Below are 24,111 nucleotides of genomic sequence, written 5' to 3'. Positions count from 1 at the left end.
AAAGGTGATCCCTGTCACGCACGGCCGCACACGATATCCCTCGACAGCAAAAAAACTATCGACTTCAAACTAGGAACTCTCAGCCGCCACCGCCACCGCCACAACCCCTTTCCTCCCCACACGAACTCCCTCTTCTTCTCTTCACTTCCACAGCCCCCAGTCTCTTCACCCAATAACCGACAATGGCCGCCCTCACACACCACCGCCACCTGCAAACACACTTTCTCTCCAGACTCCCCGTCGCCAAACCCATTTCCAGACTTCAAACCACCAGAGTTCGCATGTCCCTCCAGGAATCGGGCCCATCTGTCGCGGTAGTTGGCGTCACCGGTGCCGTCGGCCAAGAATTTCTCTCCGTGCTATCGGACCGGGACTTTCCCTACCGTTCCATCAAAATGCTGGCCTCCAAACGCTCCGCTGGAAGGCGCATCGCATTTGAGGGCACCGAATTTGTAGTGGAGGAGCTTACCCCCGAAAGCTTTGATGGTGTCGACATCGCCCTGTTCAGCGCTGGCGGCTCCATCAGTAAGCAGTTTGGTCCCATCGCTGTCGAGAAAGGAGCCATCGTTGTGGACAACAGCTCCGCGTTTCGGATGGTCGATGGCGTGCCGCTCGTGATTCCGGAGGTGAACCCGGAGGCCATGGAGGGGATCAAAATTGGCACCGGCAAGGGCGCCTTGATTGCGAATCCTAATTGCTCTACCATCATTTGCTTGGTGGCTGCCACTCCTCTTCACCGCCGCGCCAAGGTAACAAAATATAAAAATATGGAGATGATAGGTTAAGATAACTAAGTATGAATTTCAAAAGAAATTCCAGAAATTAGTTCAAAAATAGCTCTCTTAAGATTTCATGATTTATTTCAAAGACCAAAAATTATCTTGCGTGTAGATTTCTTATTCAGTTAATTCATAAATGTAATGAAATTTCGTTGTTCATTCCTCCAATACTAGCCGTAGAGGACTGCATCTGATATGCTTAGATGTTATGTTTTTTGAGCTCCAACTCTGTTTTGGCGTATTACAGGTAACACGAATGGTCGTTAGTACTTATCAAGCTGCAAGTGGCGCTGGTGCTGCTGCAATGGAAGAACTTGTGCAGCAAACTCGTGAGGTTTCTCCATTTCATTATGTCTTATTCATAGATGGATCAGTTCGTAAGATTGATAAATCTATTGCTTTGTTATGTCCTTGAAATTGACTCGGTTTCCTCTTTTGGTTTGAAGGTCCTGGAAGGAAAACCCCCAACTTGTAGCATATTTAAGCAACAGGTAAGTTCAGTTGGCATATATTACTGTGGCGTTTATGGTATCCCATCAACTTTCTTAGATTGCCATTGTATTTTCATTTTCTGCAGTATGCTTTCAATTTGTTTTCGCACAATGCTCCTGTACTCGAGAATGGATACAATGAAGAGGAAATGAAATTGGTCAAGGAGACTAGAAAAATATGGGTAAGTATCAAATTCAAGGTGCTTTTATTTTGATTTGCTTTGATGCATCTTTTTTTTTTTCATTTCTAACTCAATTATTAGTTCTATTTCTATCTTTCAATTGAATTATTATCATAAAAATATTTCAAGGCAGAGTGATCATTCATCTAAAGAAAAAAAGGTCAGTGATGGTAACTTAAAACAATAATATTGTTCTAATTATCCAAAATCCTAATATGAATTAGAACTAAGAATGTAACTCTGGTAAAGCTAGGTGGAATACAAATCTGTTAGTGTATACTAAGTGCTTCACAATCCTACAGAATGACATGGAGGTTAAAGTGACTGCCACATGTATACGAGTTCCTGTCATGCGTGCACATGCTGAGAGTGTGAATCTTCAGTTTGAAAAGCCCCTTGATGAGGTAATAAAAGACATTGTGATTTACTGTTAGTTTCAGGTCAATCTTCATTCAGCCTCTTTCTGTTTTTTCTAGGTTAGTTTGTCGTTCAGATCATTCTTTTTTTTTATGAAGTTTGTCTTTCAGATCTTCATTGTTTCCAATGAACAATATTGCATCTCTATATTTGCATTAAGGAATGAGGTTTGGGTATATATCTTTGGGGTTAACTTCTTGTATTTGTTTTGAGACTATATTTACCGTCATTAAAATCAAACCTAAATAGTCAATAACTAGCGAAAGCTTCTACGTAGTTTTTGGATAGATTTGCTTGGTAAAAAGGTGTTTTCTTCCTCATCCCTTCATCAATTTATGAGCCTTTGCACTTTCCATTTCTTCTCTTTTGTCCTTCATTGGTGAACTTGTGTTTGTTGAAAAGCTTGTTCATCCTTTTTACTAGATCGAATAAAGTATGATTAAATTGCCAGTTGTAGAAAATCTATTATTTTATTCTTCCTTTTCTAGATTGCATGTGCAAGGGAGGAACTGCAGGACTTTTTTGTTCTTCCCAAATTGAGACTTGAGGTTTTCTGGTTCTGAGTTTTGTTATGAGTTAGTTTTTCCATTAAATCAGACAAAAATGTTCAAGCAAGAATAAAATAATTAATTTGAGACAAGCTGATTCCATCCTTAGCTTACCTTCTGTTGGCATTTTCATCCTTTGACTTATTCTGAAAAATTTGGAACCAGAGAGGTTTTAGAATTTTAATATTAATGCTGTCCAATAATGTAATTTATGTATACTTGCACCCTTTGAGCTCTCTTTGTTTTGTAGTCAAACGGAAATCTTGCCTTTTGGTGCATGATTGAATATGGCCTTATGGCCTAGATTTGATTTTGTTTCTGCTGTACCAACTGTTGCATGTAAAAAAATGTTTTCTATTATCAGCTTTATCAAGTAAATTTTTGATGTTATTTTTATTCTTTAGGACACAGCAAGGGATATTCTAAAGAATGCTCCTGGAGTGGTGGTTATTGATAATCGGTCCTCTAATCGGTTCCCTACACCATTGGAGGTATCAAACAAAGATGACGTTGCAGTTGGGAGGATTCGTCGTGATGTTTCTCAGGATGGAAATTATGGGTAAAACTTTGCATAGCTGGTCTGTGTTTCTTTCGATAATTGCTCGTCGTTTTCATATCGTAATAACATTACTGGAGTTCTTCAAAACAGGTTGGATATCTTTGTCTGTGGTGACCAGATACGCAAAGGAGCTGCACTCAATGCTGTTCAGATTGCTGAGATGCTGGTCTAATCCACATTTGGCTTTAGTGATGAGGTTTTATCTTTGCACGGGTTAGTTGATACGGTCAGGTGGGCTGATTTTAAGTCGCTTGTAGTAGTGTATCATCTGCAGATGATCGTGCTTCTGCTAAGATTTGTTCAATTCTTGCAGTCTCTTCATTTTTGCTTCCTAAAGAGTTATAGCTGTATTGGTATCTATTTGGGTAGTTTACTTATGAGATTTATACCTTTGTTTAAGAAGGGATTTTGTTGAAATAGTATTGTAATGTAACTTACAAGGATGATGGTATCTGATAGTTTTGGGATACAGTCTACGCGCATATGCCCTGGAAGTCAAATTAATTTAGAAGGTTTGATAATTCTTTTAATTTCTTTTTTCTTACTCGTTTTATCTCCGGTTTGGCTTTGCCGTTGATTTTGCATATTTCCTTTGCAATAGCATTACTGTTTCGCAATGAAAATATGACACAGGAATCTCCGAATTCAGAGTTGTTATTTGTTTTTTTGAACTGAGCCCTAGGGAAGTTAGAAGCCCAAAAATTCTAAATCCTTAAAAATTTTTGGTCTTAAAGATCTATTGACATATAACTTGTTTAGAATCTCCAAGCAATTCCATAAGATCCCAAACACTAGTTTGGTGTTTATAGATTTTAATTTGTCTTTCACGAGATCAGTACATACTACTCTGGGATCGATCTATAGCTTGAAATACAAAATTGTTTGCTTTTTAGATTACGATGTTAGAATTTGAGTATAAATAAGACATGCCTGGGAGATTTTGACAAATATTTCACCTGATTTATTTAATGTGAAAATATTTGCAAATTAGTCTCTTTTTTAAGTGGAGATTTCTCATCGAAACTTTAACCTAAAATTTAAAAGGTTGTTGAAATGTTAGAACATGGTTTGAGATACACTGCAGTATAATTGACATTATTGCAAAATGGGTGTAATGATATAATATTTATGCTACTATAATATATCCATAACTTTTTATTGTAATCCATGGTTATGTAATGAAAGATTCGATGACAACAGAACGAGGGTGAGAGACATTTATAGGTACAGGGAAGGAAGATTAGATTAGATTGAAGTAAAATAAGAAACATTTTACAGGTAGGGAAGGAAGATTTGACGAAGCTACTGTTTGGCCATTAAAGTTGTTTCTTTTTCATAACATATTAATAGTTACTACTTTTTAAAATCATTATGAGAAAAGTCACCACTCTTAAATTTGAGGAAAAAAAAAAATGTTTAAAGGCCTCAGAACAAATTAAATTTCAAAATTTGATGTTTATTTGAAGAGTTCAGTTTCTACTAATAATAATAATAATAAAATTAATATAATTATATGAGATTATTATTTTTTTTATATATAAAAAAACGGTTTAAAAATAATTAAAGAAACAATTTTTTTTAAAAAAAATGTTCAATTTTTTTTTTATTTTTAAATTGGTTATTAATTAGTTTAAAATTTAAATGTATTTTTAATGATTTTATGTTAGGAGAGAGAATAGTTTTGAAAATAGATATAAAATTTTGAGAATTAAATGTTTATGAAATAAATATAAAATTAAATTTAAAAAAATAAAATTGAGGGGAAACGTATAAACTAAACGGTAACAGTAAATTGGATGTGTAGATGATACCTTTCTTCCCAGCCAAGGGTAACCTTAAAGGATTTGACAGAAGAGATGCGAAGAGTGATTGGGTCACATCAAACTCCTTCCCCGCCAAGTTCTTAATTTTCCTTCATTTACAAAATTGGTCAACCTCAAGTCTACTTTTATTTTTATTATAATTATTTACCTAATAAAATATTTATTTTATTTAAAATATTATACTTTAATTAATGAATTAATTTCTAAAATAATTCTCTTTATTTCTGAATTTTTTTCTGACATGTATAGTGGATTCTCTCCCTCTCTCTCTTTTTTTTTTTTTTTAAAAAAAAAAAACTATAAATATAAATTACATGTGACTCAATTTAATTAGGAAATTATAAGTAACTTCATCATATAATTTAATGACATTTTGAAATTTAATTTTAAAAAAATTAACTCAGAAAAACATATAAAAAATATTTTATTTATTTTCCCCCGGATACTTAATGAAACTTCCAATAACGTGTCGCCACGTCGGATGGAACCTTCCAGAATTTCAGGAAACAACCAATAATGTTGAATGTTTCTACTAATAATAATAATAATAAAATTAATATAATTATATGAGATTATTATTTTTTTTATATATAAAAAAACGGTTTAAAAATAATTAAAGAAACAATTTTTTTTAAAAAAAATGTTCAATTTTTTTTTTATTTTTAAATTGGTTATTAATTAGTTTAAAATTTAAATGTATTTTTAATGATTTTATGTTAGGAGAGAGAATAGTTTTGAAAATAGATATAAAATTTTGAGAATTAAATGTTTATGAAATAAATATAAAATTAAATTTAAAAAAATAAAATTGAGGGGAAACGTATAAACTAAACGGTAACAGTAAATTGGATGTGTAGATGATACCTTTCTTCCCAGCCAAGGGTAACCTTAAAGGATTTGACAGAAGAGATGCGAAGAGTGATTGGGTCACATCAAACTCCTTCCCCGCCAAGTTCTTAATTTTCCTTCATTTACAAAATTGGTCAACCTCAAGTCTACTTTTATTTTTATTATAATTATTTACCTAATAAAATATTTATTTTATTTAAAATATTATACTTTAATTAATGAATTAATTTCTAAAATAATTCTCTTTATTTCTGAATTTTTTTCTGACATGTATAGTGGATTCTCTCCCTCTCTCTCTTTTTTTTTTTTTTTAAAAAAAAAAAACTATAAATATAAATTACATGTGACTCAATTTAATTAGGAAATTATAAGTAACTTCATCATATAATTTAATGACATTTTGAAATTTAATTTTAAAAAAATTAACTCAGAAAAACATATAAAAAATATTTTATTTATTTTCCCCCGGATACTTAATGAAACTTCCAATAACGTGTCGCCACGTCGGATGGAACCTTCCAGAATTTCAGGAAACAACCAATAATGTTGAATGTTTGATTTTCTTCCGTTAATATTTCGGTGAGGATCACCGTATCAGATCATTGGTCGTCAACGGCCGGAGACTAACGAAGGAAACGACCGGAGAACCGCGACAAACCCTTTTGCTCTGACTCTTTGACTTTTTTATGCAAGACCAACCACAGCACGAAACGTGCAACATCACCGACGTGGCTGTTTCTAAAGATGCTCCTGCGATGGATAGGATCATTACCCCTCAACCTATCACGTACGAGGAATTCTTCTCTGGACAAGCACCAGCCTTTTCCTCTCTCTTTTCAATTTGAATAAGAGAAACACGCACTCTCTCTCTCTCTCTCTCTCTCTCTCTCTCTCTCTGTATGTATGTGTATATATATATTGTATGTGTGCTCCCTTGATCATAGGGCATAAGGTCTCTTTTGAATTTTCATAGTAGCTGTCATCTTTCTCTGCATTCTCTGGTTAGTTTCATTTTCTATATTCAATTGCATTTCGCTTATTTCTCTTCATATTTTGTTATTTTAGATATGATCAATTTTTAAGCTCGAGTTAAATTATTGGCATGATAACCACTGTTGTAGGAGATAACCTTGATCTCAACTCTTTTTATAAGCTATTCTTCCTTGTATAAGTGAACTAGCCAAGTTTTGTGGTCGATTCAGCTTCTTGTGTGGCAGAAGATGTTGATGGCTCTTTTTTCTCTTTCTAATGTGAGTTATGAGAAGGTTGGAGCGGCTTTAATGTTCTTGATCTTTGAGAATAATTTATGATGGTCTTAACTGGATTCTTTTCAAGTCTACTTTCTTATGATCAGTAATGTAAGTTATATAGTTTTGGTGCTAGTTTTTTGGATTTTCTGAAATTCGAGTAAAAAGCTTTACTTCGTTTTCATTTTCTAATCATGCCAAAAAGAAGAACACTTCCCAACAAAAGCCCTTGACATTCAATTTTCTTTTAATCTTGAGAGTTATTTACTAGAGATTGATAAGATTGGGGCTAGATAAGTTTTCTTTTAACCGATAATCCTTTCAGGGTAAGCTTCAGTTATATTTAACAGTGGAACTAAGAGTCTTCTGCTTCACTGTTAAATTCTTGACAAATATGTACATTTTAAATGAAATAAATTATTTTATACCTTTGATTTTTTACATTCTAACATCATGGACAAGACATGTTTGGTAATCTGCTCTACTAATAGCCTAGGCAACCTCATTGGCATTCGGACTTCTCCATTGAAAATTTTGATGCATTATTTAGGTCTGGAAAAAATTCCACAAAAATAATATGTTAGTCCTCATTCCTACTAAAACTAAAAAAATGTCAGTTTATCTTAGAAATGTTTGAGTGAATAGATAAAAATTACAAGCCAACAACAAAACTCCATTCGAATTAGAAGTACATAAATATCTCATCCACTTCTGCTTAACATTGTTGACAGGTTTCCTTATAAGTAGATGATTTCATTATGTTGAAATGAATGTTTTTTACATAAAATTTTAGAGTAATGCATCAAACGATGGGTAGAGATGTGGGTTTGCTCTCTGTTGCATTAAAAAAAATGATAAATTATCGGCAAGAACTTTTTAGCCGCAAACAGATGGAGTTCAAGTTTATAGGAACTTTTGTTAATCTCCCTGCTTAATTAACTTTTTCTTGTTAGTGTTACTACCTCGTCATTTTATGTGTCAAGTCAATTTTGGGAGATTGTGCATTGGTGAAAATGATGAATAAAATTTTAGTACATCTTATCCTGAGATCAGACAAAATGATGATTGCTTTGTTGATAATCAAAGTAGTCTGCCTGCAAGGGGCACATCTTTTCAAATGGCATTCCAGAGCCAGTCTGTTGCAAAGATCCCTGCTGCACAAAATCTTGCTTATTATGAAGCAAGGAAATTGTATATAAGATCTTATGGTTGTTTGTGACTCATTGGATCATTACATGAAAAAAAATCCTGTATCTGGTATAGCATGGTGTTTTTTTTTTTTTTTTGTTTTTTCTCCTAGTGTGTGTCTGTGCTGCTTTGGCATGTTAGACAGTATGCTATTAACTTCAACTTAAGGAATTTTTTAGTTTCAAGTTCCAATCCTCTTTGGAATCTTTATATGTCGTACTTACTAAATATCTTGTATATAGAAACTGCAGTTAAAAATCATTACAGAATGGGTGAGACAATTAATTTGTACGGATTTGCCTCCGTTGTATCTCCTGAATCTCTAAAGACATTTCTGGAGAGACATACAGGGAAAGGAACTATTTATGCTTTAGAGGTTGTGCCACCGAAAAATGAAATGTTAAGAGCACGTGCCAAAGTTCAATTCATATCCGCAGAAAGCGCTTGCTATATTGATTTCTTGGCTAATAAACGTTCCCTGTGGTTTGAAAATTCTTGTTTGAAGACTTCATTTATGGACTACAATATTGCACCAGAGCCAAGGATTTTTCGGCATAGCATAGATAATGTCACAGTGAACTTTGGATGTCAGATTTCAGAGGAAAGGTTTTCTGTTCTCTGGAAGAAAGCAAATGTTCTAGTAAGATTTGGTTTGAGAAAGATGTACTTTTTTCTGTCTTATCTTTCTACGGATTTCAAGCTTGTGCTCTCCTTTGATAACATTTGGAAGATTGAGCTACATCGGCCACGTGGTCAAACAAAAAATTTTTTCATCATTCAGGTACACCATGCTGAATTTATAGGTTTGTCATTTCGTCCCCAAGTTCTTATGTTAAAAGTTTTCATCTTTTTAGCCTAAAGAATGAAGGTAGTTGCAAAATTATTTCTTGCATTAACCAATTAAGTGTGACCTTACTTACGGAGTCCAAAACTTTTTACTGGGAGAACTAATCTATTCCTTAGAATGAATACATAACCTTTTTTTTTTTAAATATTGAACTGGTTACCTCTTATAATTTATTATACATTTTGTTTTAATTAAGATTGGCAGTCCACTCCAGTCCATAGTTTGTTATATGTTTTTTAACCTAAAGAATGAAGATAGTTGCGAAATTTCTTGCATGATCCAATTAAGATGAACTTACTTACGGAGTCCAAAATTTTTTACTGGAAGAACTCCATCATGACTAAAATTCCAAGTATCTATAGGAAATATTTAGGTCAATTACACAAGCTTCAATTGAAAATTAAACTCAATATCTACTTTAAGATTTTTCCTTCAAAAATTTATTCATTCCCCTTTAATTTTGTGGTTATTGCGGGATGTTACTTGACTTCTCTATGTACATATATGGCTAGAAATGTTAGAAGAGAGAAAATTACTTGATATAATTTGCAAACCCTAAATGTTTGTGCTTACTGAAATAAAGAAAATAGTACTTAATTATTTATTATATTAAAAATAATTCTCTTAAACATATCTTTTTTTTCTCTCTTAATTAAGTTTTTAAGTAAATTATATCCATAAATACTTTTAATTTAAAATTTACCTTTATTGTAAATTAAAGTTTAAAACTTTTATCTCAAAAACGTTAAGTGGATCATAGTAATGAAGTCTTAATAGTTTGTTTACATTTAAACTTGACACTAACATGCATATTGTAGAACACAGTGCAGGAAATCATATAATTGTAGCAGAAGACATTAATTTTGTTAATAAAAAGAGGAGCTGGTGAATTATCTCACACCATCATTCAGAATAAGCAGGGTTTCCCAATGATTTTATTAAGGAAAAATAAAACTAAAATAAATCATATGAGCAAACTGGTTCAATTAAAAAAATAATAATTCTTTATTCCTTCTAAGGAATCCATTAAAAGGTTCAAGCGGAATCTGCTTTCCATTTGAAAATGTTAAAAGTTGCTTTTAGCTTCTGTTGAATAGGGGAGATTGTGGATATTCTTCCTTAGTGTTTATCTTTCTCTTGCTAGTTACTCGGTGCTCCACGAATTTATGAGAAAGATGTACCTGCTCTCAGCTACTTCAAAGAGGCTACTGATGACCAATGGGTGAGGCAAGTTGATTTTACTCCATCCTGTTGCATTGGGCAATCTTCTGCTATATGCTTGGAGCTTCGATGTTGGAGACAACTTTCAGATTTTCAGAAAGCCTTTGGCTATTATAAAGAAAGGATAGGAAAGTGGATTCTGGAGACAGGTTCTAGTTTCTCTTGTAATCAAAATCTCGTCTCTGTAGTGAGCCCACCCCAAGGCGTAAACTTGCCATATGAAATCTTATTTAAGGTTAACTCCTTGGTTCAGCACGGTTGTCTTCCAGGACCAGCTCTAAGTTCTGGTTTCTTTAATTTGGTTGATCCACAGAGAGTAAACATTGCATACATTGAACATGCTCTTGAGAAACTATATAACTTGAAAGAATGTTGCTATGAACCTTTAAGGTGGCTTAGTAAGCAATATCAGGAATATCAGAGGTCAAGCCGACTGACTATTTTTCCATCTGTTGCCTTAGATGAGGGATTGGTTTACATTCGGAGAGTTCAAGTAACCCCATGTAAAGTATATTTCTGTGGCCCAGAGCTGAACCTGTCCAATCGGGTGTTGCGCAATTATCCTGATGATATCAATAATTTCCTTCGTGTTTCTTTTGTTGATGAGGAGCTGGGAAAGATGTATTCCGCAGATTTGTGTCCACGCTTATCATCTGCAGATAAAGAAATACTTCCTGTGGATGAGGAAAGAAGAACTAGAATTTATCAAAGGATACTGTCAATTCTCAGAAATGGCATTATTATTGGTGACAAGAAATTCAAGTTTCTTGCCTTCTCTTCAAGTCAAGTAAGAGAAAATTCTGTATGGATGTTTGCTTCAAGACCGGGACTTACTGCAGCAGATATCAGAGAACGGATAGGTGATTTTCGTCAGATACGAAATGTAGCAAAATATGCTGCCAGACTTGGTCAATCTTTCAGCTCATCAAGAGAAACTTTACATGTTAGTAGGGAGGAAATTGAAGTGATTTCTGATGTAGAAGCTACAAGAGATGGGATTAAATATGTTTTCTCTGATGGAATTGGAAAGATATCTCAGCAGTTGGCTGAAGTAGTTGCTAAAAAATGTGGTTGTAATGGTTATACGCCTTCAGCCTTTCAGATCCGTTATGGTGGATACAAAGGTGTTGTGGCAATTGATCCTGAATCGTCCGTAAAATTATCCTTCAGAAAGAGTATGGACAAATTCAAGTCTGATAGTACTAACTTGGATGTTTTGGCATGGAGTAAGTATCAACCTTACTTTCTTAATCGTCAGTTGATCACCCTTATGTCCAGCCTTGGGGTTAAAGATGATTGTTTTAGAAAGAAGCAGAAAGAGGCTCTAGCTCAGCTGGATGCTATGTTAACAGATTCATTGAGGGCACAGGACGCACTCGAGTTGATGTCCCCAGGGGAGAACATGCACTTCCTTAGAGAAATGCTTAACTGTGGTTACAAGCCAGATTCAGAACCATTTCTTTCGATGATGTTACGAAGCTTTTGTGCAGCAAAGCTGCACGATTTACGAACTAAAACAAGGATATTCATTCGAGATGGAAGATCTATGATGGGATGCCTGGATGAAACTGGGAAATTGGAATATGGTCAGGTATTTGTGCAATATTCTGGTGCCAACAGATGGGAGGTCTCTGCTGATTCCTTGCAAATATCCAGTGGCAATGGCTTACATGTCGTTCAGGGCAATGTGGTGATTGCCAAAAATCCTTGTCTACATCCTGGAGATATGCGAGTTTTAAGGGCTGTAGATGTGCCAGCTTTGCACCACATGGTGGATTGTGTTGTTTTTCCACAGAAAGGAAAGAGGTCAGCCATTGTATTTGCTACTTCATATTTTCTTGTTTCTTGTATGATCATATATGGCACATATTTCTTAGGTCATGAAGGAGCTTATTTATTTTAGTATGGTGCCCAATGATACAGGATACATTTCTTAGGTGGTGATAGAAACTGATCTATTTACAATGATGTGATTTTTGACTCCAAAAGAACACATGCAAGTATGTCTATACTAAAATTTTCCTTTGCATGCATGACTGATGCTAGATGATACAATGTTGGTCTCCTCTAGTTACATCTTCAATTCTCTTATTTCTACCTTAGCTTTCACTAGAATTCAAGATATTCTTTTTGTCAATCTAGTAAGTGAAATGTTCATCGGTTTTATCATGATAACATCCTTCAACTACACTTTTTTCCCTTTAACTGGTGAAGAAAATTTATGCATTCAGATGATTCTTTTTTTTAAATTTCAACTTTTCAGTTTTTGCTTACAAAGGCTTAAAAATAGTTAATAAGGCCATGAAATTTGCAAAAACTAAAATAACAAAGAATACAATACTAATTTTCCATAGTCACATGTAGGTATTTCATATGATAGTGTGAGCTAACTTTTCAACTGTATCATACATGGTGGTTGAACTTTTCCTCCCAGATATTCTCTGACGCTTGTGAAATTGTGGTTGGATGTCAAGGAAAAAAAGTTCCATCCTAGTTCTTTTTTTTTTTTTTTGAAGTTTTTCTGTTCCCATGGCTAACCTGTATAACTGTGTAGGACTATCTTTTTACGAGTATATTTGTTGACATTAATTAGTAAACTTTTTAGACCTCATCCTAATGAATGTTCTGGGAGTGATCTGGATGGCGATATGTATTCTGTTTGCTGGGACCCTGATATCATTCCTCCTCAGCAATTTCCACCTATGGATTATACACCAGCACCAACTATGATTTTGGATCATGATGTCACCATTGAGGTATAACTCTATCAAATAATTTCATATCTAAATTAATCTAGATCAAATCTATGAATAAGTTTCTTCTTTCCATATTTCCCCACTGTTTTTTTTCTTTTAAATTTGTGAGCATCAGGGCTATAACCTAAATTATATGTTCTTTTTGGCATCTCAGTATTTAATGTCTAATGCTCATAGCAAAACGGATGACCTTTGAATCTTTCTGAGTGAGACACATAGATGTTCTTGCATTGAGTTCTGTGTTTTATTTTATTCTTTCTTTTTTCTTCCCCCTTGATGTATTTTGCTCTATTCTCTCTCTAATAAGACTTAAGACAACCTTCTCCACCAAGACCGCCATAATTGTGTTGCAAATATATTAGATTTCATGAAGAGAGCTGAAATTGTCTGCATAAGTTGTAATGCAGGAGTACATGTTGAAGTAGCCACTCTGACCTTTATTTATATCAACAAGTCTGAGATAAAAGAAGAATGAACTTTCACAAGTTTCTTAGATTCTCATCTTGTCATCTAGTGAGATTTCTAGATGGAGATAATATTGGATCATCGAAGTGTTGATTCAAGTTGCATTGTCATTTTCTAATAAAGTTAAACTACTTATACATTCTTGGAAGTTCTAATTCGATGTTCTGTATCAGTTATTTACATTAACATAAGTCTATATGTATATCATTGAATTAAAGTTTTCTCTTGTTTATCTACTGATTATAAATACTCATGTTTATTTATCATTATTTACAAATTATTTTAAACTATTTATGACTGGATTGGTGCTTTTTGCTATCCTAAATGTTCTCACTTTGCAATTGGCTTCTTTATTCACAGCAAGTTGAGGAGTTTTTTGCCAACTATGTAGTGAATGATAGTTTGGGCATCATTTCTAGTGCTCACACTGTCCATGCTGATAGAGAACCTATGATGGCAAAGAGTGAATCATGCATAAAGCTTGCAGAGCTATCTTCTATTGCTGTAGATTTCCCAAAAACAGGTGTTCCAGCAAAAATACCTCCTAATCTACGCATCAAACAATACCCGGATTTCATGGAGAAATGTGATAAACCCACCTACAAATCCAAGCGTGTGATTGGAAAGCTTTACCGTGAGGTGAAAAGGATTGCATCTCAGGAAAACCCTATAAGATCTTTCACCAAGGAAATGGCAAAGAAGTATTATGACCCTGATATGGAAGTAGATGGTTTTGAGGACTACGTAAATGACGCTTTGTGTTACAGAAGAGATTATAATGACAAATTGGCCAGCCTGATGCATTACTACGGGATCAAAAGCGAGGCTGAAATAATAAGTGGGTGTATCATAGAGATGTCCAAGTCTTTCCACAGAAGGGATGTGGAGCAGATTGTTTTGGCTGTTAATGCATTGAGGAAAGAAGCACGCTCCTGGTTCAATGAAAAAAGGAGTGACTTAGACTCTGGTGCAGATAATATATTTGCAAAAGCATCAGCTTGGTACCATGTAACCTACCATCCTAAATATTATAACGCTCGTGGCCATTTTCTTAGTTTTGCATGGTGTGTTTATGATCAGCTTCTCCAAATCAAAAGGGACAAAGTAAGTATCAGAAGATCTTCACCCATGTCTTCCCCGGAGAGTCATGTCCTTCATGAACTGAATGTGAACTAGTTTGCCCCTTAAGTTTCCGTATGCCTATAGAAGAACCATCATTAGCTTAGAATGACAAATTGTGTGCATATATGCTTATGTAGATGCAGCGTGTATATGTATAAATGAGCATATATTTTGCTATGTGCGTATGCTTAGTTTTACAGTCAATTTTACAACTACAAAAGTTATTTTCAGTAAAAAAATCAGGTGGTCATTGTACTTCTAGTTTGTTTTCTTTTTTGCTTGAGTAATTCAATTGTAGTTTCTTTCACGGAAACAAACTATACTACTCTCCCGCATTTTGTGATGTAAGTCACCCGGACATAAGCATGCATTTGTTTGTTAACACTTTGTCAGGATTTTTTCTGCTATTTCATATATTAACTCAAATAATTTTTATATATATTTTTTTTATTATTGAATTGAAAATTTAAAAAATGCACTGTTAATTTTAATAATTAAGTAGATGACTCATTAAATTAATATTTTATTATTTTTTTTATCTATTTATTATTGAAGTTAATTTAAAAAATATTTAAAATAATAGATAACCATTATAAATGAAAAGATATTTTGATGAAGTGAATAATTTTAAAATAAATTATAAAATTATTGTATTTTATGAATATTAAATTATAATAATAAAAATAATTATCAATATATTCAATTATTTTAAATATAAAAATAATATAAATTCTCATTTTAAAATATTTTTCATTAATTAAAATTATAAAATTTTTATGTATAATAGTTAGATAAAGAGAATAAATGAATTAAAAAATTAATAATTTTTTTTAAAAAATTTCTCAATGCATGTATCATTTTTTATTATTTTTATATAAATATATTAAATTTAATAAAAAATAATTTATACATAAAAATTTCTTATAAGCTTGTATTTATTGTATTATATTAACACAAAAATATTTGTGTATGCAAATAAAAAAAGAAAAGACAACATCAGCTTACAATCACACAATAAAATCTATACTCACCCAATCAACTACCCAGGTAAATAAGTTAATTCTTTTTTTTTCAAACCTTTACTTTTTTAAGTCTCACTTTTAATCCCATTTGGAATAGGAATCACAATGTCAACTTTAAACCCATTTTTTTCAAACTAAATAGTGGGTTTGGAGTAAGTCAGGTTTGGATTGACATGGAAAGTAGTTGGAAGGTGAAGCAGCTGTGATTGGCCTACCAAAATTCACAAAATAATTGAACTGTGTGCAAATAAAATGACTTGCAAAATTGACACTGGTTCAAAAAAGTTTCAAAAGACTTAACAAGTAGGGGTAGAGTTTTGAGTGCCATAAATTTACTCCATTGTCTTCCCTGATTTGGAGTGGAGCAGATGACAAATAATTGGGTGCATATTCTATTGCTATCCCTGATCACTAAAGGGACAGCGGACTAAAATGCACACATACGAAATATAATTATGTTCAAACTTTGTATCTTTTTTATAGAGATAAAAGTTATAAAATTATTTATAAAGTCTGCATTCAAACTTGGTGTAGTTGAGAGAGGTGATGTAAAATTTGAAAATTCATAATAGGAATATATTTCTTTTCACAACACTACTAATCTAGACATGATCAAAATAATTTGGTCCACGATTAAGGTCAGGCCAGCATTAAAGTTGTTCATTCACACCAATTTTTCTAAACGAGAATTAAGCACTGTTATTTATTTTAAAAGTCAAAGTTAAAGAAAACCCCAAATTTAGCCTTTTCAATTTTGTCCATGGCCCTAAACAACACTATATTAAAAGCCCCTTTGATCCTTCAGCCCAAGGAAAAAAAAAAAAAAAAACAATGAAAACATAGAGGAGGACCAGACTCCACTTCACTTCCCAAGAAACGCCATCGTTTAGGGAAGATTTTCTTCCTTCTTCAAGACTGGCTAAAAACCGCTGCAGTCGGGAGAGAGGCTTGTTTTGATGGTGACGGGTCTAAGAGATTGATATTGAAGCGCAAAAGAGGAAGGTGTTCGACCCAAGGGAAGGGAAAGAATCAGAGAGCAGCGTGAAAGTAGGGATTCAGTGTTAACTCGGGAGAAAAGAAGGGATATCAGAGGGTTTGACCGGGGAAAGATTTTGGTGAAGAAGGGGGAAGCAGGTTCTAGAAGGAGAAGAGGCCGAGAGAGACGGGAGAGAGAAGGGAAGATATGAGGGAGGAGTCTCCTGTTTTTCTTTGAGGGGGAGCTTCTGTTTTGAGGATTGGGAAGACAGCGATTTGGTAAAAAGGGAGGCCGAAGAGAGAGAGAGAGAGAGAGGGAGGTTTATTGAGGGAGCAAAAAATCTCAAACAAAAGACGGGAAGGTGAAAGAGGGTTTCGGATTTTTCATTGTTGTTTGGCGAGAGTGAAAAAGAATAGCAAAAAGAAGAGGAAACGGGGAGCCTCGGTTTTGTGAAGAAGAAGAACAGTGATCGATAAAGAGTAGACTAAGGAAAAGCTGGACAAGCAAATTATCGTGTGACCGTAAGTAACTGTCAGTTGTCTCATTAACATAAAATATATTTGATTCATGTTTTTGATTCATATGACTGAGAATGTAAACCCACGTGGAAATGGAGGCTCTGAGTTTATTCATTCCGATTAGCCTTTTTTTGTTTCTGTTTTCCACGCTTATCAGTTATATCTGCTTTACATTTGCGCATATATATATATATATATATCTGCATGTATATATATATTTATTTATATATTACCATAGAACAGTGTCTGCACAAATGCGAATCGACTAATTACGTTAGTGCTTGCTTAATTTGATATTGAGCTTTCATTCTGCTAAATGGATTAGAAATTCTAAACGTAAAAATTTAAAAAATGGGAGAGAAACAAAGCCTTGTTAGTGATAACAAAAATATAATATTCGGTTGGGCCTTCAGTTCAGAAGGTTTTAAAATCAGTTCTGGAACACTGAGCCCCCTCTAAAAATAAGGGTTCTGAAACTAGTGTTAATATCTTCCCTTTTTCCTTTCTCGTCCAGTGAGTCATCCCTTCTCTACCTCCCAAACGTACTCTAGCAAGCAAGGTCTCTTTTTTCCCCCAATTCGTTTTTTCTTCCTTTTCCCTATTTTCTTTTTATTCTCCTTCTCTATCTAAAATTTAGACCTTGATATTTTCTTTCTAGTACTTGTAGTTTGTCTAATTTTGCAACTGCTGAAACTTAATTTTTCGGATTATTAAGTTATGGGCGTATGGTTTCCAGAAACTCATTTTTCTATAAAGTAAAGGTGTTTTTTAGTGACTATATGTTTGAGTAGCTTCCTGTTGTAATGCTTTTGAAAATTGAAAATTGTGAGAAGGATATTTTTTAATGGTTACCCAATTCATTTAGATGTATATTTTGGCTATTCTTTGGGTTCCAATATTTGGTCTGAGTTTCTTTTTCTTTTTTTTTTTTGAATAAATATTTGGTCTGAGTTTCTATGGTTTCTTACCAACATGTTAATCTGTTGAATTTTGGAACATCTCTGTTACAATTTCTTAGCACAAGAGCAGAAGCACAACTAGTTTGGCTTCCAGTTTCTCTCTCTGAAGGACAAATTTTTGTTTTACTTTGCAGTTGCAAGTACAAAGCACTTTTATGTGCTTCGGTATATGCAGGCATTTATGTGAAAAGGGATTCTACCTATAAGGACATGCATAATCATTAGCGGGGAATCATCAGACTGCAATGTCTTATTCATGGATGCGAACCTTTTCAGCTCGAAGAAAATGCTATGGCATTGGTTTCCTCCAGAGAAGCGCGTCTTCTCCAAAAATCCATGTGTATAGTGTTCACTCAGCCCCCATCTTCTCCAAGCAAACTCTCAAGGAATCATTTTTTGGTAACTTTTTTTTTCGGTACTGGAATTCTAATGCTATAGATTTTGTTTTGAAGGGTAGTATTTTGTTTTTTGCATCAATAATTACTGGCATGTTTTTTCTTTCAGGATCATGTTTCAATTCTGTCACTAATGGAAGTGGAATTTTCTGGTTGGGTCAAAAGCCTTGTACTATTTCACTTACAAGCGTGAATCGTAATAGTGTATTTCAATTCACCAGTCTCTTTTGCTCAGTATCCGAAAATGAATTATTCGATGATGATCATTGCTCAAGTGATGATGCATGTGATCACATGGAGATTTCAGGTTTTGATTCTGCGGCTGATGTTGTGGGTAAACATAAAGAAAAGATGGTGTACGAGAAACCCATTGATTTCACTAAAGTAGACATTAACCTACTACCAACAGTCATGATTGTTGGTCGCCCAAATGTTGGCAAGTCAGCCTTGTTTAACCGGTTAGCTTTATTTTTATCTATTTACGAATATGAATTATTTTATATTATTTTGGTGACAAGGTGATATTTCTGGTGATGTTGAAGGTTGATCCGGAGGAGGGAAGCTCTTGTGTACAACACCCCTGATGATCATGTCACTAGGGACCTAAGAGAAGGTATTGCCAAACTGGGTGATCTGCGATTCAGAGTACTTGACTCTGCTGGCTTGGAAACAGAAGCATCTTCAGGGTCTATTCTTGGCAGAACCACGGCAATGATTGCCAATGTGCTTGTGAGGACCCAGTTTGCAATTCTCCTAATTGATGTGAGGTCAGTTGTAAACCTTTTATGCAATTTTCGCTTGTCTTTTAGACAAGAAATGTCTATGATTGATGTTCAGCTAGGCAGAAACTTGTCTCCTAATATTGCAGCCTTAATATGGTGTTAGGAAACATACCATCAATGAGTTAACAGAAGTTAAGAATGAATTTTAGGACCTGACAATCCCTTTTGCCACCAAAATAGACACATTCACGAGAAAAATGAAGAGAAATAGGGAAAGAAGAGAACAGAAACTCATATCTGATCTTTCTGGTCTTTAAAGTTTTTTTTACAGTATAAGTTATGTATTGTTATTGAATATATTTTGCTGCTCTTGAGGTGTACATGTAATTGATTTCTTGCTTCTTTGTCTTTAGGAATGGACTTCATCCGATGGACTTGGAGGTTGGGAAGTGGTTGCGCAGACATGCACCAGAAATTAAGCCCATAGTAGCCATGAATAAATCTGAATCACTTCATGATGGTGTTGGTTCTTTTGCTGAAGCTGCTTCTGAAGCCCATATGTTAGGATTTGGGGAGCCAATTGCTATATCTGCTGAGACTGGATTGGGTATGACAGCACTCTATGAAGTTCTTCGACCTCCACTTGAGGATTATATGGTCAGAGCTCTAAACGGTGAGAAGTTTGTTCTTTGAGATAATTTGTCATGCCAATTGAAGTATTTATTCTCCCTCCATCATATGAGTGATTTCCACTTACCTCCCTATTTCAGAATGTAGCTACTAGGATAACCTACTTTAAGTATTGGCTACATGCCAAATTGACAATGAAATTACTATTTATGGTCTAATAATGTGTATAATAGAAAAATAAATTTGGTGGTTGCTGGATTGCAAAATGTTTTATATGGATTCTAGGGTGGTATTTGTTGGGGACCATGGCTTACCTTTTCAAGAGTGGCAATGGTGTAGAAGACTTGCTATGGCCTTCCTTCATGTTAATATTCTTTAAAAGGATCTGTTGATGGTAGTTATTCCTGTATTTTTTTCTTTGTAGTTTAGCCTTTTTGTTTTCGTAGTTGTGGAGACAAGTTTTACCAGATATCTGCTCATCATACTGGTTTTGTAATTCTCAGATTAGTTTGCAGTCTTATTTATTCTTGCCAAGTTTGTTAGAATATCTGTTTTCCAATCAACTTCCCCTTTGTTTCTAATTGCAAATTGATGATCTAGGTATAAAGTAAGACATATTTGGATCCGAAGACAAAGTTGTGTTTGTTGAAAATCATGTATCAGAAGAATCCAATTTATTAAATTTTAATCTTATAAGTCTAGTGGTGCACTTTTTTTAAAAAAGACGTTGAGTGGGGCACAAATGCCTATTAAAAAAATATTTATTTCTCCTAGATTTTGTCACAAATTCCTATGCTACTTTCACTTTTATCTACATATATGAATAATGTATGCCATTTCTATGAGATGCTCATATTTAAAATTTTCTGATGATGGAGCACTTCTGAAGCTTAGCCATGACTTATTAATTTACAAACTACATTTCTTTTCTTGTCCATGATCTTGGATCTAACTATTCCTGTTGTCATTCTGTCTCTCTGTCACTGCTTTGCCTTCTATTATCCTAGACAGTTGCAGTCAAGATAATATCTCAAATCAGGACAGTAACTCTGGTGAGGTTGATGAGTCTAAGTTGCCACTACAGTTAGCTATTGTAGGACGGCCTAATGTGGGGAAGTCAACACTGCTCAATGTATTGTTGCAAGAAGAGCGTGTACTGGTGGGTCCAGAAGCTGGGTTGACGCGAGATTCTGTGAGAGCACAGTTTCTGTTTCAAGGAAGAACTGTATATTTGGTACATATCAACTTTTGACGATTAACTCAACTTGTACATTTCAGCTTCAGCTTCACTGTCTTATTGGAAAAATGTGTTTGTCCTGCATTGATCTCATGAACTTCTTTTTATCCTTATCATTATATTTATCTTGTTGAATAAAATTGAATACACTATTAACAGAACTAGGAATTCTAAAGCATTAAATAGATTTTTGTTTGCCAGGTTGATTTGTTAATTTATTTTCTACATTGATATCTGGTGAAAAGCATGACAAATCCATCTTTCTTTTTGCTTTCGCCTGCCATTAATGTTCTGCTGAACAAAACTTCTACACAATTTAAGTCTCTTTTCTGTTTTTTCCATGTTGATCACAGTATTTGTTTAAACTATCCTTTACCTGCAGCAAAAGAGGAGTTCCTTTGTTGTAAATGTGTCTGGCTCATTCTTACCCAGCATTAGGTATTCTAATGCCTACATTGTTGTGCTAATAAACAGTTTAGGGCATTACCTGCTTTTGGTAAAAGTCAGTGTCTGTTTTAATGTGTTTTATATATATATACATATATCAAATCAAAATACATAATTTGATGTTTTTGTGCTTTATTACTCAGGTTGATACTGCAGGTTGGTTGCAGAGAACAGAGCTACAGAAAGGACCGGCATCATTGAGCATCATGCAATCAAGAAAGAGTCTGATGCGGGCTCATGTAATTGCTCTTGTCCTTGATGCAGAAGAGGTGTGTATACATTTATTAGCCATCTTGCTGTATTCATCTTGGCAGTTAATTTAGTGCATGATAACAGATACAATAAGATTCTTCTGGGAGGTTTCTATAGTTAATACTTTGGACCAATATAAAGTTCTCATGTTTTTGGACACTTGAGAAGCCTACCTCATTCTTACCTATATGGATATTTATAACACAGTTGAGAGATGTTCAATACCAAACCATACAGCATGAGGATTTCCCCCCACTTCTAATTTACCTTTATTCTATGTTTATGGTACATATAATATTCAGATTTCAAAGGCTAGAAGGAGTATGACGCATGCTGAGGTAGTCATAGCAAGACGGGCTGTGGAAGAAGGACGTGGTCTGGTTATTGTTGTAAACAAGATGGATTGTCTAAGGGGGAAACAGAAATCCATGCTATATCAGAAGGTCAAGGAAGCTGTTCCTCAAGAAATTCAGACAGTTTTACCCCAGGTTGGTCACTTTATTTCCATGTCACTCCCCATTCTTTCTGCTTCTTGTCCTTTATCAAAAGGACAAGTGCAAAGGCAGGGCTTGTTGTCATGAATGCGGGCACTTCATTCAGATACTTGAAAGACAAATCTTGTTTTGTGAAGATCTGATGGTTGCTTAATGACATTTTTAAAGCCGATTTTGGTTCATGTGCTGGTTTCGATTTGTTTGACTTGTTCTACTTATGCAGTCACTTTTTCGTCTTTCATTGTTTTAGTATATTTTGAATTTGTTATACTTGGTATACAATGTTCTGATGTTCTTGATCTATGAATCAATTAGTGGGAAGTTAAGTGCTCTAGTATCCTCTCTAGTTTCTGGTATAATCTATGTTGTGGCCTCTGAAGCTGATGACTTCGGCTTTGCGGCAGGTGACAGGAATACCAGTAATATTCATTTCAGCATTAGAAGGAAGAGGCCGTATGGCCATCATGCGCCAGGTCATTGATACATATAATAAATGGTGTTTAAGGTTGCCCACAGGTCGTCTTAATCGGTGGTTGTGTAAGGTCAGTACTCATTACTTTCCATCCCCCCCTTCCCCCTTCCGCTAACATAGCATGGGAAATTCGAAGGTGACCTGGTACTATAGTAACGATACTCTGATTCTGATTTTGGTAATCACTAGATTTAAATTGAAAATCGTCTAATTGAATTTAATGGAAAAGAGAAGAGAATATTAATTATGATGAGTCGATTTGCTACCATAGTGTCTTGTAGAATGTGCCAACATAGCAAAGGCACATGGTAAGCAATAAAATTTGATGTGTATGAGTTTGTGTTTGGTCAGGTAATGAGCAGACATTCGTGGAAAGACAAGGCTGCACAACCCAAGATCAAGTACGTCACACAGGTAAAAGCCCGGCCACCCACTTTTGTAGCCTTTATGAGTGGGAAGACACAGCTATCGGACACGGACCTCAGGTTCTTAACAAAGTCTTTAAAAGAGGATTTTGATTTAGGTGGAATTCCCATTAGGATCATGCAAAGGTCTATTCCTCAAATGTCTAAGGTTAGCGGTAGCAAAAGCAGCCAGTTCACCGGCAGAACGGTTCAAAGAACCTTGTCCGAAAAGAGAGAGGTGCTTGCTTAAGAATCCAACAATTTTAGCTTGCTTTCTCATTTTGTGTTTTTTTTTTTTTTTTTTTTTTTTTTTTCTATTGTATTTATTTATTCATAGCTTTTCTTGGCAAGGAATAGCCCTTAACTAGTTGCTTAGAAAGACTCTGCTGACACTTCTGAGCATGGATAAGAGGATAGTAACATTTATATGTTCCTTAAAGTTTTTTATTTAGGTGGGTAGACTAGATTTTCCTCATTTTATAAACATTTATGTACTTTTTGGCGTCATATTTCTTTATTAAATCACTCAGTGTAGATATGTCTTAAGAAAATTATAATTGTTCTAGTGGTAAATGTATATGATGTTTATATTAATGAAAACTGGTAAATGGATACTTGAGGTCCAAAGATTAATCCCTTCAGCATAACCTTGCCCCTTGACGTTAAGATCTGGAAAATTGGGCCTGGAGAAAACAAGCTTTCCCATCTACATTTGGCTGATCCTCCTCTGAAATAATTCCAAAGTCTCCACCTTGAACTGACGAGCATTTGTTTCGCAACTTGTTTGTTTCCATGGATGAATTTCTTTTCATCTCTAGGATGAAGTTTAATAATGTCTATAATGTTATTTATAATGGATGTGTATGTATAAAGTTACAAACTTGAAACTGAGTATGATGAAATTATAAATTAGACAAATATATATATACTTAGCTCCGCTATAAACATATAATTAATAAATTTTTGAAAATTAGTACTTATTATAATTTAGTTTTTAATTTTTTTTTAATTATAATTTAATTATTAATGTTTTTTACTTATTTAAAGTTTTTTTTAGCAAATAAAATAAAATAATTAGGGTATGTTTAG

The 24,111-nt window shown here is 34.2% G+C and overlaps 3 protein-coding genes across 5 annotated transcripts; all 3 read left to right on the top strand.

Moving 5' to 3' along the window:
- The first annotated feature begins 4 nt into the window (after positions 1–4).
- Positions 5–3,506, top strand: LOC110823631 (semialdehyde dehydrogenase family protein). The gene is made up of 7 exons (XM_022054068.2): positions 5–749; positions 1,027–1,113; positions 1,226–1,270; positions 1,357–1,452; positions 1,755–1,856; positions 2,822–2,976; positions 3,067–3,506. Exons 1-7 carry the CDS (start codon positions 183–185, stop codon positions 3,146–3,148), a joined length of 1,134 nt encoding a protein of 377 aa, XP_021909760.1. The 5' UTR covers positions 5–182; the 3' UTR covers positions 3,149–3,506.
- A 2,978-nt stretch (positions 3,507–6,484) lies between these two features.
- LOC110823660 (putative RNA-dependent RNA polymerase 1) lies at positions 6,485–14,878 on the top strand. 3 transcript variants are annotated; one of them, XM_088214042.1, is made up of 5 exons: positions 6,485–6,649; positions 8,335–8,864; positions 10,075–11,957; positions 12,757–12,907; positions 13,733–14,878. In XM_088214042.1, exons 2-5 carry the CDS (start codon positions 8,352–8,354, stop codon positions 14,546–14,548), a joined length of 3,363 nt encoding a protein of 1,120 aa, XP_088070168.1. In that variant the 5' UTR covers positions 6,485–6,649; positions 8,335–8,351; the 3' UTR covers positions 14,549–14,878. The 3 variants fall into 3 exon arrangements, with proteins under 3 accessions (XP_088070168.1, XP_088070167.1, XP_088070166.1); XM_088214041.1 differs by having other exon boundaries at positions 8,326–8,864; XM_088214040.1 differs by lacking the exon at positions 6,485–6,649 and having other exon boundaries at positions 6,656–8,864.
- A 1,463-nt stretch (positions 14,879–16,341) lies between these two features.
- On the top strand, positions 16,342–23,573 carry LOC110823766 (GTP-binding protein). Its single transcript, XM_022054237.2, has 10 exons — positions 16,342–17,013; positions 18,104–18,368; positions 18,474–18,822; positions 18,907–19,131; positions 19,500–19,759; positions 20,724–20,950; positions 21,544–21,669; positions 21,955–22,140; positions 22,551–22,688; positions 22,970–23,573. Exons 2-10 carry the CDS (start codon positions 18,215–18,217, stop codon positions 23,270–23,272), a joined length of 1,968 nt encoding a protein of 655 aa, XP_021909929.1. The 5' UTR covers positions 16,342–17,013; positions 18,104–18,214; the 3' UTR covers positions 23,273–23,573.
- Positions 23,574–24,111: the final 538 nt, after the last annotated feature.

Source organism: Carica papaya, chromosome 2 (genome assembly GCF_054855325.1).
Source record: "Carica papaya isolate Zhongbai chromosome 2, ASM5485532v1, whole genome shotgun sequence".
Lineage (NCBI taxonomy): Eukaryota > Viridiplantae > Streptophyta > Magnoliopsida > Brassicales > Caricaceae > Carica > Carica papaya.
This window is presented reverse-complemented; position numbering and strand designations above follow the sequence as displayed.

What these genes read in the sequence shown, in the direction of transcription:
- LOC110823660 (XM_088214040.1), top strand. Translation starts at nt 8,295, where the DNA reads ATGTCGTACTTACTAAATATCTTGTATATAGAAACTGCAGTTAAAAAT. An exon ending in AAAATTTTTTCATCATTCAG is followed by an intron (nt 8,865 to 10,074) that starts GTACACCATGCT and finishes TTCTCTTGCTAG; the next exon opens with TTACTCGGTGCTCCACGAAT. An exon ending in ATCATGATGTCACCATTGAG is followed by an intron (nt 12,908 to 13,732) that starts GTATAACTCTAT and finishes CTTTATTCACAG; the next exon opens with CAAGTTGAGGAGTTTTTTGC.
- LOC110823631 (XM_022054068.2), top strand. Translation starts at nt 183, where the DNA reads ATGGCCGCCCTCACACACCACCGCCACCTGCAAACACACTTTCTCTCC. An exon ending in CTCTTCACCGCCGCGCCAAG is followed by an intron (nt 750 to 1,026) that starts GTAACAAAATAT and finishes GGCGTATTACAG; the next exon opens with GTAACACGAATGGTCGTTAG. An exon ending in TCTCAGGATGGAAATTATGG is followed by an intron (nt 2,977 to 3,066) that starts GTAAAACTTTGC and finishes TCTTCAAAACAG; the next exon opens with GTTGGATATCTTTGTCTGTG.
- LOC110823766 (XM_022054237.2), top strand. Translation starts at nt 18,215, where the DNA reads ATGTCTTATTCATGGATGCGAACCTTTTCAGCTCGAAGAAAATGCTAT. An exon ending in AAGGAAGAACTGTATATTTG is followed by an intron (nt 20,951 to 21,543) that starts GTACATATCAAC and finishes TTTATTACTCAG; the next exon opens with GTTGATACTGCAGGTTGGTT. An exon ending in TTCAGACAGTTTTACCCCAG is followed by an intron (nt 22,141 to 22,550) that starts GTTGGTCACTTT and finishes GCTTTGCGGCAG; the next exon opens with GTGACAGGAATACCAGTAAT.